Source organism: Chelonia mydas, chromosome 4 (genome assembly GCF_015237465.2).
Source record: "Chelonia mydas isolate rCheMyd1 chromosome 4, rCheMyd1.pri.v2, whole genome shotgun sequence".
Classification (NCBI taxonomy): Eukaryota; Metazoa; Chordata; order Testudines; family Cheloniidae; genus Chelonia; species Chelonia mydas.
The window spans coordinates 12137043-12153376 of NC_057852.1; the positions used below are offsets into that span (position 1 = coordinate 12137043).

At 42.5% G+C, this 16334-nt stretch overlaps 1 protein-coding gene across 3 annotated transcripts in view; it reads left to right on the top strand.

Moving 5' to 3' along the window:
* The window catches only part of G3BP2 (G3BP stress granule assembly factor 2), a 49717-nt gene that overhangs the window by 16155 nt on the left and 17228 nt on the right, over positions 1 to 16334 (top strand). For all 3 annotated transcript variants that reach the window (XM_037896649.2, XM_037896650.2, XM_043544527.1), the window contains exons 3-5: positions 7870 to 7951; positions 13640 to 13813; positions 14979 to 15069. In XM_037896649.2, coding sequence (XP_037752577.1) covers positions 7870 to 7951; positions 13640 to 13813; positions 14979 to 15069 — 347 coding nt within the window. The remainder of the gene's footprint in view (positions 1 to 7869; positions 7952 to 13639; positions 13814 to 14978; positions 15070 to 16334) is intronic.

Below are 16334 nucleotides of genomic sequence, written 5' to 3' on the forward strand. Positions count from 1 at the left end.
GTTCTTGTAAAGTAGAATTCTAGATGAATTTCTTAAAACTGTAGTAAAGTGATGTAGTAAGACAGCCCCTGAACTCCTAGGTAAAAATCAAGCTTCCAGTGTCCAGCTAGTGCAGGGGTTCATCTGGCTAATGTTGGCTGGACACAACTAGAAAATCCTATTGCTGTCTGAAACTTTCATACCCACTAAAGACTGCATAACTGAAAGATTACAATAAATATTTTTTGCTAAATTTATTTTATACATTTCATGGCACGGTGTAGTCAGTTTCATTGTCTTCCACTGTATAGTTAGTTTTTCTCAGTTTATATAGCATTATTCACATGGCAACAAGGTAACGAAATGTTTTAAAAAAAAAATTCTGCAAAACAACAAAAAAAGAGACTCAACCAGATGTAGTATCTACCAAGAGAGCTAAAATTTATAGTTAACTAAGCTTTATGTTGACTGAGAAACTCCCATGAGAAGTACAGTAAAAGCTATTTTATCTGGCATGTTGGGGGAATGGGGGATGCTAGTTAATTAAGAGGGAGGGAGTTTGGATGCGGGGTTGGAGCACGGGAGGGGCTGTGGAGCGTGGGCTCTGGGAGGGAGTTTGGGTGCAGGAGGGGGCTTGAGGCAGAGGTTTGGGGCACAGGAGGGGGTGCTGGATGTAGGGGCCGCTCATCTCTGGCGGCTCTCCACAAGTGGCGACCTGTCCTGGGCTCCGGCTGCTCCTAGGTGGAGGCGCGGCAGGTGACTGTACATGCTACCTTTGCCTGCAGGCGCCACCCCTACAGCTCCCACTGGCCGTGGTCCCCAGCCAATGGGCTGGGGAGGGGGCGGCAGCATGCAGAGCCGCCTGATGCTCCTCTGCCTAGGAGCAGCCGGAATCCGGGACAGGTCACGGCTTGCAGGGAGCCGCCATAGGTGAGCAGCTCCCGGATCCAGCACCCTGCATCCTCTCCTGCACCCAAACTCCCTACCAGAGCCCGCGCTCCACACCCCCTACCTTGCCCCAACCGCCTGCCGGCCCCGCACCAACCAGACTATAAACCGGCATTTCAATTAAGATCAGAAATGCCAGTGTATAGAGCTTACCAGTTGGTGAAGTGTCGGATAAAACAGTTTTTACTGTATTTGTCCGAATCCTTACTAGAGATGAGATAAATGTTGCAAGTCAGGGATTTGTTTCCAATATACTAATGAACGTTAATGGGTCAATCCTACCCACCTGCATTCTCCTTTTACAGTTCCCTCATTGTACAGTTAACTTCATTGTACACTTTTAAATTTGATTAGGTGTTTCTTGCCTTCAGAGACTGTTTCAGTAGTTGTATGGTGATGAGTATATTTCCAAACATAAGAGTCAGCCCTCTCAGCATCATGTTTAAGGTTGAGTGAAACTTTCTCTTTAGAGACTTCGAGTGTTCTAAAATTCAAATGCCTGAAAATTGCTGTCATTTGAGAGCTTGGGTAGAGTTGGTGGTGCATATCTGGGCTCATCTGATCAAGAAATTCCCAAGTTACAATTCCCTCAAAATGACCATGTAAAATTTTGATCTTACGTGTAATGCTATCTGCAATACCTACCTAAATTAAATCCCTGAACTGCCCCTGAACTCATCTGCTGTCCAGCTTCAAAACCTAACTGAGTTATTAGATTTAGTTTCTGGTACTGTGGGGTGTCCAAAGTTGCTCTGAACGATACATACTTACTATGTAACAGAAGTTGGAGGAAGCATTTCTGTGTAAAGGTAAAACTTCAAAGTGACCTAAACCTCAAAGTCAGGTCAACTTGAAAATTGGTTTGTCAGTTCAGGGGCAGGGATAGATTTTGTTGCAAATGCAGGCTCTGCCTGTCCCTCACCCCTGAGACTGGAGCTGAGAACCAGCAGGTTTCATGCATGGTACAGCAAATACTGCTGGGACCTGGTTGGGGAGTCAATAACTGACAAGCTCAGGGCAAGGCACAGATCCACAAATCTGATGCCGGGGGGAAGGAGGATACTCTGTGTAGATGAATGGAGGAGCAGTTCATGCCTGCAAGCCTCCTGAAGTGCAGCATTATTGCTGTGCACCTCTGGGAGTTTCTGGCATTCTGGAGCTCCTCTGTCCCGTGGGGAAGGAGAGCCCTGAGCTCAATATAACATTAGAGCTGGGAAAGTTCACCAGCATGTTGAGTAGGGAGCTTTCCCAAGCAAATGTTACTAGCTTCTGAGGAATCTCTGAATGCAAAGAATGTAAATAGATGCAGTGCTATGTTCCCAGTCTGCAAAGAGTTTCAGTATCTCTGCCTCTGATAGCATAGTCAAGCTGGAGCAAAGCCAAGAATGATCATGGTCTTGTTGGTTTTACTGATGTTGTTCAGAACCTTGCAGACCTCCTGTAACTGATGTTTAGCTGTTTCCTGCTGGTGCTGCTTGAAAGCTATGAGCAGAGGCAAGCACTGTGCTGCCCTCTGGAGAGGAGCTTAAGGGAGCTGCAGTCTATTAGAGGGTCCCACACATGGCAATCAGAAGGCTGAGGGGAATGGAGGAGTGGTAGACACCCCTCTTGCTTCCTGTAGCAATAGCTAACAGTAGACCGCTGGTTCTCAAACATTTAACTAACGCAATCCACCAACTGCATTGTGGTTTTATAATCCATAGTCTCCCTCTGCCCAGACACTGCAAGCCTAATCCTGGCCCAGTGTGGCGTGCAGGCCCCAGAGGGGAGGGTAGAGAGAGAGAGAGCCTGCAGTGGTGGCTCCTGTCCTGCAGGACTGGGCCCAGCTCTCTGCTCCAGGCGCTACGACCTGGGTGTTGCAGCATCACTCAAATTTGACCAGGATGCCAGGTCACAATGCCCTGTGTAGGGAGCTGAACCCAGCCACCACTGAGGGGTGAGTGCAGGGCAGGCACACTTTCTAACCCTCCCTGCGAGGGCTCTACTGTACACCAGGCCTGGAGAAGAGTTTGCCTACGGCCCCATGACCCATCTAAAACCTTCCTGCCAGCCACTGGTGAGTCGGGACCCACCATTTGGGAAACACTGCGGTAGACAACTTGCAGTGTCTGAAGTGAATGTGGGGGAAGCTTGAGATGTTTGGCACCCACTAGATGGAAATGGACTCCCCAAGCAACTTGCGGGACATCACCCTCTTAGAAGAGGGGATTGAGATTTCTTTTACAATGGAGTGTAGCGGGGGGCTGGTTTCTTATCTGGTCATCCCTGGTCAGTGAGGCAGCCCCATAAATACTCTTTTGTCTGGTAGTTGCTATACCTTGGCAGTTGGCTCAAGCTGTGTGAGAGCGCTATGGAACACCACTCTGATACTTTTTTGTGAGGAGCAGCAGCAGTGTTCTGGCACTTGTATTTTAGGCCAGAGATGCATAACGGTGGTACTTTTTTATGACTGGCTGTTTCCGAGCCCTGTGTGTGGATGGGAGTGAGTGAAGAGAGATTGGTATTCAGAAGTTGGGAGAAGAAAAAGGGAGGTGAAAGGTATAACAAGAGGACCCAAGGGTAAGGTGGCAGAAGGAAAGAAAGAAGAGAGGAAATAAACTGAAGACAAGATGGAAAAAGATACACTATGATCTCTTGTAGGTAAGAAAGTGGAGTGAAAGCAGAAAATGAAAAGTTACAGCAAAAACAAGAGTGTAGTAAGTTACATTTTTCAAGTTATTTCTTATAAATTTGATTTGCACTATTCCAGTTAAATACTGTGCACAGTTGTTCCTTGATGTTCCAGAAGACATGGTTTTTTTAGGGCAAGGGTTTGATGTCACATCTCCTCTTTGGCTCTTAGGCCGACTCCTTGGGCTAGTAGGTGGTGTCAGTTTTTAAAGTCTTGCAGAAAGCTATCCTCTCTAGAGATGTAACTATATAGCTCGAGCTCTGACCACATGTTGCTCTTTAAGCAAGATACTAGGGTCCTTCATTCAAACTCCAGTCAGTCCATATTCTTATTGGTTGCTGCTTTAGCATTTGCATAGAACATTCAGTAGTTTTGATTTTTGGTCTTATAATCTGCAATTCAACACTTTTCTGGAGTTGGTGCCGGAGTCTTCAAGTTTTTGATCTAGCCCTTCCTCAGATTGGCACTTGATTTGTTTTAATTCTTTTCCTGTTCTCTTTTAGGTTCCTCTGCTCCCCTGATTCTCTCTAACTGCCCTATAAACTGAGCTGATTGCTGAGACTGTTTGCATGTTGGTGAAAAGTCTGGTGCTTTTGCGGGAGATCAGTGGTGGGTAATTGTCAGCTCTAGTCACAGAAACTCAGTATATGCTGCTTCTGTGAAAAGCAGCTCTCCAGGTTATCCTGTATGCCACTACATGTTGACAGGCAGCAGGAGCTGTTGACGTGGAGGATTCTGTATCAAGGAAGGGCCCTTAACAAACCGGAGTGTCAAGGATAATTAGTCATAAGCCTCCTTGCATATTTTTTTAAATGGCCTTCTGGTACTGCCAACACATCAGGCTTAATGAACTCCTGGGAGTGATCCAGGATTTTCAGCAGCTAGTGTCCCTTACAACAGGTGGTATTCTGAGTACAGATTACACCTTTGAGCACTTGGTGAAAATGCTGGACTGTCTCCCCTCAGCTGTTGCTCTGAACTGGCGTGGTTCTGCAGGGCAACAGAACCAATTTAAGATATTGTAGAGCTCTCTAACCACAAGCTAACCCGGTTTTCTTAGCTTGGGACACTTGGATGTGGCCTCTTGTTGAGGACAGTAGTGTCTGTGACAGTTCCCCTTGAAGCATTTTTGTGTTTTAAGGGCTTGACCGTGTTTGACGTCCATCTGAAGGAATTGTAATGGTTCCACAGTGACTAGAGAGGAGTTTGACAACTAGCATTGACAATCTTTTTTTCTTTCCAGTAAAAGCTTCAGGGCAGCCCCAGAGATCCTTGTCAGTAGGCATCCTTAGAAACTCAGCCAGTAGTCCAGCTTCTTCAGGATCTAGGAGTGCTACTCCAGATAGCTTTGTTGCTTATGTGGTTTGAATGGGAGTTCCATCCCAGATGAACCTCTAAAGCTTTGCTGGTGCTATAGCTTCTGTGATCTGTTATGGATAGAAATTGTAGATTTGTGCACGTGGGAGCTAAACATTTATTCCCCTGATGGAGCTGTAACTTATAGTTGGAAGCCATATCTTGGATGGGATCAGTAGCTCTGAATGATCAGCAGATCTGCCCCTTAGTGGGCTCTTTACTCAGCATGTTCAGGGACTGCAAGGCCAGGATCTGGGGGAATTGCATAGTTCCACATGAACAAGAAATTTACATCTCCCATGACTTCACCTGATGAGGAGGTTGAGCTACTTGCTAATGGAGGGTTATAATTTAGATCTGCTTGGGAAGTTTTGCATGATTTGCTCATCTCTGTAGCTACCCTTGGAATTCGGAGTTCGGCATAATGAGGTGCTCTAATCTGCTGTGCAGGTGCTTGTGTGTCCATTGCACATCCCTTGTTCATCTTTAAGTACGTAAGAGTTTTATTGTCTTAATTTCAAATTTAGAATAGCTCATTTCTCACTCCTGAAAACAAATTACTAGAGTGTTCTGAGGCTTCTAAAGTATGTAGTTTTAGAGCACATTTATTAAGGTACAGCCCTTGAACTGGCCTGCAGCTGCTTCAGAAGGTCAAATCTTAAGCGTTAAAGAACTTTTTTTGTGTGATTTTACTGGTGGCACTATTTTCAGGAGTGAAAATCCAGCATAATTATTTCCAGAAAAGCAGGTAGTTTTTCTTGAACCTTAGATATGCATGAATAGCGTCTTATCAGTGTTGTTCAGTGTATGCCAGTGAGAAATACTGGATAACAGAAGAATAACATAAAGTAGTAGTGGGGAAAGTGCTAACCTAGTGGAGCAGCAATAGCAACTCATAGGTAAGGTGTGTTTCTCTCAATACTTAATGCAAAGATTCAGTCTGTTTTGCATGGCGAATAATACTCTGTCTCTTGTCCAAATCCATATAAAATAATGTGACAGATTTACTGGAAAGGAATCAAGAAAATTCTGTCTTCAGTTCGCAAGGTTAAAAATGCTCCTTTAAAGCTGACATTTCTGAGTCTCATCTTTCTGACCCCTCTAGGTTAAAGTCTGAAGCCGGTAGGAAAGCAGAAATTTGCGCACACTGTGGGTTAGGGTATCTCTGGGGAGCATATTTCTTACCGGTGAACAAAAATTCTAATAACTTGTTCAAATGAAAACTAATGTGCAACAGTAACTGCTGGGTGGATAAAACATTCCAATGTTTGGAAGACTAATTGAAATTAACTTTGTAAATTATGTCCTGCATTAAACTGACCCAATCCAACTCGCAGCAGAAGAAAGTTAGTGTTTTGAAGTGTGGGTGGAGGGTATGTAATGCTAAATTTTGTAACTTTCCATCCTCTTTTTATATTGGGTGTGCCATATGTAGATTGTCACTATTTAATTTTGTTTAAAAATATATATAAGGGGGATTGAAATTCAGTTGCTTTATCCCTTTCGGTGGCTACGTTGCTATCCAATGGCATTCCGTTAATATATCTTCTTGCAAATACACCATTGCGACATATTTATCACTGGAAAACGCACACGTTCGCTAATGTAGACTCAGTTTTCACTCGTCCAGTTAGCAATGTAACTTCCAAAATTAATACTGTTAAAGTATGCATTTGGAGTAAATCAGTGCTGACTAATTGCTGAAACTGAAAGATCATAAACCGGTGAAGTTTGAAATGATTAAGATGATACATATCTCTACAAAATTGTAGAAGAAATGTATATTGCATTTGATAAATTATGCGGTCATGGAATTAAAGACCACTGGAATGCATATGCAGAAGGGAATGGAATTAAGATTGTACAAACAACCTTAATTTGGAATTTGATTTGAGTGGTTTTTGTTTAATTTGTAGAAAAAATTAAGTAGTTCTGTACAATTCGGGTGAGTTAAGCAGAACTAAAATGGAAACATTATATTACGTCCTGTTATGGTTGTGCAGTACATCATTAACTGAAACATTAACTGACTTCTCCAGTTTTCTGTATTTCAATGACCCAAATGAACATAAAATTTAAGTTCTATCTTGGGGTGGAAATAGTTCTTGTATTTCAGTTATAACTATGGAAGAACAAGGTGATTGAACTAAAACTGGTCCATCTCCCTTGAATGGATACTCAGATTTGGTTTTTGGTCAGTTGACTTCTATTCCCCTGCCATGTTTTTCGTTTGGAACTCTGCCTACATCTTTTTGAGCTGCTTGGATTATTGGGTCCTTTAAACCTTCCATTATCAAGGTTTCTGATTTTTGCAATGCATTTCTGGGGAAGCTGAAGGGCAAAATTGCAACCAAATGTTTCAATGCAGATTTAACTTGGCCAACCTGTTTGTACAGACTGAAGCAATGAAAGATTGGTTCTTCCTGCCCAGCAGCTTTGAAGGATAATACCTACTTATATCATGTTGTAATAAGGATGTAGTAAGGATAGATATAAAAGATGTTACCAGTATAGCCTGAAATCTTAACTGGGCCCCCTCTAACACAATCACTGAGATGCACTAATTTGGGCACATTTCAAGCTCAAATGAGAATAGGACCTAACCACAATTATTAAAAAAACAACAACAACAAAAACCAATATGGTCGGGCTCATTAGAAACACAGTAGTCGTTGTAAATAAGATGGAGGGTCTAGAAAGTAAGTCTTGTTCCTCCAGTGCTCAGGAGTTATAGAAGCAGCTGAATGCACGAATGGCAGCATTTCCACAGAAACTAATTTAAAAACGAACAAACAAAAAAACCAAGAACATGCTTAACACTACTACACTGGACTTAAACATATGGTGTCTTTGACTTTGAAACTGGATTATTTTATTGTCAGAAGCCTAAACTTGAAGCTTCAATGTTTTTGCAGGTTTTATGGCAGGAATTCCTCTTATGTCCATGGTGGACTGGATGCCAGTGGGAAGCCCCAGGAAGCAGTGTATGGCCAAGCTGTATGTATCTAAATCAATTATAGTCTTCATTTTAAGACTAGTAACCATGATACTAATGTCTTAACCAATCAGTTTTGTTTTTTCTTGTATTATGCTTTTCTTGTCCAATAGGCAAGCTATTACAGATCAACTACCACCTCTCTCTCATGTACTGTATAATGGCATGAGCTTAAATCCATACTTGTCTGAATTGTTTTGGCTGACCTTTATTACCAATCCTCTGTTTACCGTATGCATTTTGGGACGTGGCTGTTACCACTGTAGGTAAATGGGTGAGCTATCTTCATCTTTCACGCAGGTATGTTGATGTGGGAGGTTAGGGATTCACAAAATTCCCTACCTGGAAAACTGGCTTGTTTGAGCCCATGCCTTCCAGGAAGCTTTGGGGATCTGTAGACTGATATTCAGTTACCTTGATTTGGTGGGTAAAAGAGCTATCCGACACACTCCCAGACGGCCTTGCTTGGAGCTCTTATTCTGTCAGACTTGGGATCTCTGAATCAGATTCCATTCCCGATCCCTCCAGCAGTGTCTGCTATAATCTGTTTTTGTGGGAGGAGGGTTTGAAGTGCCTAACTTCTCCTGCCTCACCCAGGTAAGTAACCTCTCATTCGGTGGCTGGACAAATCCCACACCATGAAGGGGTTCCCTGTTCATCAAGGATGCCAGCCTCCATACAGGAGTTTCTGATTAATGATTCATCCATTCAGGGAACGCTGTCCTCTTTCAGAGAAAGCTCCACGTCAACATCTTGGCACTCAGGACCATAGGGCTGGCTTGAGTCTCCTCCCCTCCAGATACCAATCAAGTCAGGCAAGGTGGCCTCAGTGGTCTTTTTAAATCAAGTTGGGAACCCAGACCGATCATTCCAGAAGGAATCATGTATTTTCTTTCCTGGGCAGAGAGAGACCTGAGTTCTTGCAAAGCCATACATCTGTGTGATCTCCCAAACAGACTGGTTCCACTAGAAACTCCTGTCTTGAGGAATGGTTCACCACTACCCTCTGCAGGAGCCCTTCAGCAAAGTACCTTCCCCATCTCTCCTGATGGACTTCTTCATAGCAAGTGGCAGAGCCCCAGTTCCCAGATATTGTACCCAATACCTGGGTACAGGGTACTTTCTCCAGATCATTGATGGGGGAGATAGTTTATGCTTTCCCTCTTTTCCGCTGGTGTGGTCAGTTCTGCAAAAAGTCAAAAGGATTTTATGCTTTCAGACTTCCTTATTCCTAGGGTGGCAAAGACGTACTTGGTTTGTCGACGACCTCTCCACTGAGTTCGGCCAGTGATTACCAGGGAAAGTATATTCCAGAGATTCTTCTCCCCTCTCCCTCAAACTCCCTCCTTTCACAACTAGCGATTTCTGACCAGACCTTCTCCGTTTCCATGAAGAATAACTTTCTGTGCTTGTAGACGGTGGCTTCTTTTTACCTTTTGCTGCAGATTCTGTCATCTCTGTGAAGAAAACCACTATCCCCTCCATATTGGCTTTCTTCCAAGATGGGTTTGAGAGGGTGCTCTAGCTCTTTTGATGTTCAGGCACCCATCCTTAGGCTTCCCCACTGTCTTCTACCAGGGTCCTTAAAATAAGACCCTGCTTTTTACTAGGGCTGTCAAACTATTAAAAAAATTAATTGCGAGATTAAAAAAAGTCACAATTAATTGCACTATTAAACAATAATAGAATACTATTTATTTAAATATTTTTGGTGCGCGCGCGCGTGTGTGTGTGTGTGTGTATGGAGGACGGCTGTCTCTTTAAACAATACACTCAGGACCCTGAACACTTTTTCAGCCAGCAGCAGGTGCTGTCGGCAGCACTCGCGTCTCCCCTGTCCCCCAACCCTAGCTCAGTGGTGACCGGGTACATGGGTTGAGGGAGGGAGACACCCCAACATCTGCCCTCCTTGCCCTCACTCTGTGCAGCAGACCGGAGGCAGGCTCCTGGTGTGGAGCAGCGTGGCGAGGGGTGACTATGTGGCAGGGAGAAGAGGCAGTGGAACAGGGCAGCGGGAGAAGGGGCACTCCTGCTCTGGGGGCACGCAGCAGTGCCCCTCGAGCATGGCACCTCCTGGGCGTGATTAACGCTCGTTTAATTCAAGACAAATTAACTTTTTTAATCGCATGTTAACTGCAATTAATTGATAGCTCTAATTATTTTTTATTACAAATATTTGCACTGTGTAAAGAAAAGATAGTAATAAAAAATAATACAAATTGAGCATTGTACACTTCGTATTCTGTGTAACTGAAATCAATATTTTAGAAAATGTAGAAGAACATCCAAAATATTTATAATTTTAAATTGGTATTTTGTTGTTTAACAGTGTGATTAAAACTGATTAATCACAGGTAATTATTTTCATCTAGGTAATTTGTTTTGCATTACTCTCTTGAGTTGACTACTTTTTACCCCTTGTCTAAACTGCATGCAAACAGTCCTGTCATGGAAAGTGACTGCTATTTAGCCTAGAAGGTTGGGACTTGCACAGTGGTGTAACCTCTTCCTATTTCATGTCTCGAAGAAATGTGCCCAAGTTTTCTTCCCAAGACAGTCAGTGATTTTTCTTGCTAGCCAGGATATTTGACTCTAACATCTGTCCCAAGGCCAGAGTAGAGGTAGGTGGCATTCCTTGGACAGTTGTTCAGTACTTGAGATCTACTTATCCACAAGCGAAGGTCCTTGTGCTTTTTCAGAGGGGAGGAGTTGTCAAAATAACTCTTCCCTGCTGAATCAGGCCCTTCATCTGGCATTGCTTCTCTGCCGATCTCTCCTGCCCATAGAACCTTCATGATTCTTTTGAGTGGTGACCACATCCTAGGCAAAGTACCGCAAGGCCTCTGTGGACAGGCTCTGGTGGGCTGCTTTCTGGTGCTCAGATTGTACCTTCCTGAGACTCTGCTGGAAGGACTCGCTTGCATCAGCTGATGCAGTCCTTGAAAGCATCTTTCTGCAGCAGTTTTTAGTGCTATTGCCTTGTGAAGGAGGCCGATATACTTCACAGTGCTCTGAACAGCCTTCTCTGCCCCTTCACCTCTCCTTTTCTTAGTCAGTCTTAGCTTCTCACTAGTTTCTCCTTCCCTTCCTGGTCACTGCTAGTCAGATCTTTTCATCCATACAGGTGGTGGCTATGCATCGGTAAAGAGTGTAGTGGAGACAGGACTCTGGCATTTGTACCATTGTCACATCTCTTGAGGCAGGTGATGTTAAAACACCAGAGTCCTGTCTCCACTACACCCTTCACCATTGATATCACTGGTGGAGCAGCTACAGTGATGAACTACAGCCCTTAAATTGTCATTGTAAATGAGGCCAGGACTTGTGGACTCTCTAAACTGTTTAGCTTTGTCTTCATTCGTGCTTAAATTAACACCACTGCAGCTGCACCTGTTGGCTACAGATACAGAATGTGCTTGTGTGATCTTTCATACTTTATCAGTGATCGTCTTAAAATGCTGTCGGCGTACCTGTGAGTTTCAATTGCGGTGGTGGTGGTGGGGAGAATTTGTTCAACCAGTCAGTAACCAGGTATTTATATGTAGCTTCATCCTGCAACAAAGTGGCCGTGCACAGTTCAGTCTGCCTGATCTCTCGCTCTCCAGGTTTAACAGTTTCGGACAGTGCAGAAGTAATTCTCCTCTGAATAGAATTACTGCATAGGTTGGTACATCATTGTTTGTTCTGCTTTGTGAAGCATTCATCAATTGCTATAGACGGGAGGGATATTATGTTGTGTTCTAGTCTGCCTGTTAAGAATTTCCAGAAGTACGGCCTAGGCTTGCTGACCCTGGGCCTCAGCTTGCCAGGTGCCGTGCATAGTAGCTTTTACTGGCAATGTGTACCCACTTTCATCATCAGTAATAGTTACAATGTAAAGTTTGGAGGATGAAGGCAGTGCCAAACCTTCTGTTATCTTCCATATCATCTTCTACTGTGTGATTGAAATCCCTTAAGAATGGCCAAGTGGACTGGTAATAAGGAAAAGTGTAAATTATTAAATGTCTTGACCCATTGGCTGTCACTGGAGATTGTTGATACTTAATGTTACAGGGTTCGAAATTGTTAGCAAAGAAGTCAAGGAGAGGATCAATAGCTCAGTTAAGTCCACAGTTTCTGATCCGTAAGGGCAGCGTGCTATCCTGGGGCAAAGTTGCTCCATAGAATTACTATCTCCATGGAATGCCCTTCATCACAGGTAGCGTCTAACTCTGCCATATTTGGCAATCATGCTGTACAGAATGACTGTTAGGGGAAGCTCTAAGGACAAGTGCAACAGAGGTGAGGTGTTGCCCTGGTGTTTCTAAAAATGTGTGCATATATGCCATCATTGAAAGGAAAGTGAGATTGAGGGACTGAGAATCAACAGAGCTTTGTGAGAAGAATAGGGCAAGCAAGCAAGCTGTTGACATGCATGTATAATACTAAACCTGGATGCTACGACAGAGCTATCAAAATTATATGTAGGCATATCAGTCCCATACTTCATATCTTTGGAAACTATCCCCACAGCTGTATTAGTTTTAAACCATGTAAAGGGGGGGTAGCCTAATATTGCTAATAATTCAAAATTTGACTGTTCTTTGCTATTGGATGTGTAATTATGGAGGTGAAGTAGGTATCCTAAAAATTACACTGACAGTTAATTCTTCTTTGCAGCTGGTCTTTGTAAATCTGTTGTAATATTAACTGTAGCAAGTTGTGTTGCTGTTTTGCTTTCCTAAAGGGATATTTATTGCATTAAGTATGTTAGTGACTTCAGTGAAAACATATATTTCTGGGAGGGGAACTGGTGTTTTGCTGGAAGTATTTAGCAGTGTGCTAGATCTCTGCAATCCAGACATGCACCATTATGCAGGACTTTGACATCACCCACGTTTGACTGACATTCGAATGATAAATATTAAGTACAAAATGTCTGTGTATGTATCTGCTGGCCAAAGAGCTAATGCAAGATTGACTCAAGAGTTTCTGTACGCTTCTGGAATGTCTTGTCAGGTTCTAGATTTTCTCATAGGCTTTGTGGCTATGCTATTTTGGTTATTAAACATTTAAGTAAAACCTGAGAAAATAAGCGCGCGCTCTCTCTCCCCCCCTCCTGTCCCATTCCCACCTTCCTGGGGGAACGTCGGTTGACTTGACAGTCCCAACTCTGAGTGCTGTTCTGAGGCAGATTGTGGTCACTTTCTTTTTTTTGTCTAGTACTTTCACACTTCTGGGTAGGAGAACTATGTAATTACAAAGTAGATGTCATATAGTACATGGGGGTCCTGGGTAGAATTTATGGTATTCAGATACTTCTGTTATGGGACTTGTACAAATACCTTGGAAGAGTGATGGGGTGTCTTTTTTTCTTCAAACAAATGAATGATTTGACTCACTGGTTGGCCTTGGAAAGTGAAAATCTTATCTACTGCCTTTAGCAACTTAGCTGGAAAATTAGGTAAAAATGAGCTTTACCAGAGCCTTTTGATTCACAGCTAACTCTGCTGGAGAACCTGGGTAGTAGCTTTTTTTAAGCTATAGCCTCTGTTTCAGCCAATAGCATTTAGTAAGTTCCCTTATCTCCTTTTGAGTTGGAAGGGAGTGGTTAGCTCAGGATCAAATAATTAATATAATTTGTCATATGAGCTCTGTTTAAATTCTAGTTACACTTAGTTTTAAAGTTAGATCTTTATTTTTATTTCCAGGAGATTCATAAGAAGGTGATGTCCCTACAGTTCAGTGAATGTCACACTAAGATTCGTCATGTTGATGCACATGCAACCTTGAGTGATGGTGTAGTCGTGCAGGTCATGGGGGAACTGTCTAACAATGGGCAACCAATGAGGAAGTTTATGCAAACCTTTGTTCTGGCTCCAGAAGTAAGTATGTACTGGAACGTGATTGCCTTGAACTTTATGAAGACTTGAGACCCTGGGGTTTTTTGCCTTCCTCTGCAGCCTGGGGCAAAAGTTCACTTGCAAGTTTAAACTCCTGTAAATGATGGATTCTCTGTAACTTGAAGTCTATCAGTCATACTTCGAGGACTTAAGTAACTCAGCCAGAGGTTACAGGAGTGGGTGGGTGGGTTCTGTGGCCTGCAATGTGCAGGTGGTCAGTAGATGATCATGATGGTCCCTTCTGACCTTAAAGTCTTTGAATCTGTGACAGAAACCTGGCCTGTTGGTAGGATCTGGCCCACTAGATTGTAGGTAGTACTTCATATGGCCTTGACTTTTATAGAGTTAGCCCACAGAACATAATTAAATGTAATTTGTCCCTTTCACAAAATGAGTTTGACGCCCTTGACTTAATCTTATTCAACTCATTATCCTCCTGTAGTGTTTGGGTAATGCAAAGCCACCGTAGACAAACACAGATATTTGGTTTAAGCAACACAGGTCATGACTTACATGATACTTATATAAAGGAATGCAGTACAAAAAAGAACAGTTTCCTATTCCCGATGCTTGTATTCCTTTTTATTACAAACCTTTATTAGATTCTTTGAACTCTGCTGCTGTGTAAAACTTACCTGTTTTGAGTAGCTCCTTTAACTTGTACATATTTTTGCTTCTACTTAGAAAAAAAAAATGCCTCAATTTTAAAATGGCAAAAGGTCAAATAGCTTTTTTGGAAAGAAGTCTCACAAATGAGTATCCATGAAATAAATGAATTTTTATATTCAGTAATTAAAAAGCATAAAGTTACTGTCAGTATAAACACTCAGGATTCATCTTAATGCTTGAAGTTTTTTGACTGATACTTTGGTCGCAGCTATAGGATTTGGTTATTTGTGTACTTAAGAAAAATAGCCACATACAAACCCCCGTTAATGAGATAGGTAGACACCAAAGATTATCTTAAAAGTACTGAACTTTATGTAATTTTATTGGCGCTCGTATTATGGTGGTGACTGCACTAGAAACGTGGATCTGAAGTAAGGAGTGATGTTACAAAGCTTACGGATCTAGTCAGTCAGCAGTAAAGACCACTCATCCATCTGTTCAAGTAACTTATAAATGTGTATGCTTTTCACTTCCATAGGGATCTGTTCCAAATAAGTTCTATGTCCATAATGATATATTCCGCTATGAAGATGAAGTATTTGGAGACTCTGAGGCTGAACTTGATGAAGGTGAGAACTTAATTTCTGTGTGCCTTGGGTTCATTTGTACTTCTCTTCATTTTCCTTGGCAAATAGCCTCTTGAGTTTCACATGTCTCTAGACAAATAAGTGCTCTTATATTCTCTTCTATATATTGTACATAATTTTTGTTAGAGTTGGAGTCTTAGGGTTCAGAGTAGCAGCCGTGTTAGTCTGTATTCATATACTCACAAAAGCTATGCTCAAATAAATTTGTTAGTCTGTAAGGTGCCACAAGTACTCCTTTTCTTTTAGTCTTAGGGTTATAATTTTGCTCCTGTGATATGCAGAATGTCTTTTGTAGGACCCAGTATAGATACAGTTTACGTATTGATGGTTACACTCGTACATCTGGGAGAAGCTTAATTAAGAATGGAAACGAAATGAGCAACAGTGAACTTGGAAATTAAAGTATCACTTCAACTTTGGAAGTTAGCTATACTGTTCGTCAAAAGGCATGTCAGTTAAGCAAGTCAAAGTTTAATTGCACATTTTACTCAGCACTGTGACCTTAGCCCTGAAGCTGGATCAGATGTTTGAGTGCTAGAGGACAGTCCTCCACTCATTTAAATGTTCAGCCTTCCACAAAGTATGAATTCTCTGTTTGATAATATCCAACAGGGATTTGCAGGGATGATTTCCTGAATAAGCACCTCTGCTCACTTACCAGTTTAATGGGCAATTAAGAGTAGACGCACCATGTGTCAAGAGCACATGCTAACCTCGATGCTGTGACCATTGGAGCCACTCACTTTCTCTTTTGTGGACCCAAATATTTCATGCCTATCTATAGAAATAGTGGTACCCCTTGAGCACTCTCAGCTCTTTCCAGCTGTTAAAGGCCAGATCAGAGCTCCCTGTCTCATCATTGGCCAAATTTTTAAATCACTTTAAACAAGTGATCAACTAATGGGTATAGTCAGTGTTAAATGTGTAGTTTTTATTTCACTCACAGTAGCTGATTGAGATACAGCATTTCTCATCTCATTTTTGCTGCTAATTGCTTTGGTTCTGTGACCTACTGGAGAAGTCCAGGTTCAACTTGTGTGCCTCTTGCTTTGGCAAGACTTCCACTCCATACAAACCTACCTTGTGCTTTATATGGATGCATGGTGAACATTATTTAGGGAGATTCACAACCTGTGTAGCCTTTACTCATGTCTAGAAAGACTGCTGGCTCTCTCCCTCTTTCTGAGGAGCCTTAGAAGGCAACTTGGACCGGACTAGAGAGTGTAAATATATCCATTCTTGGACCC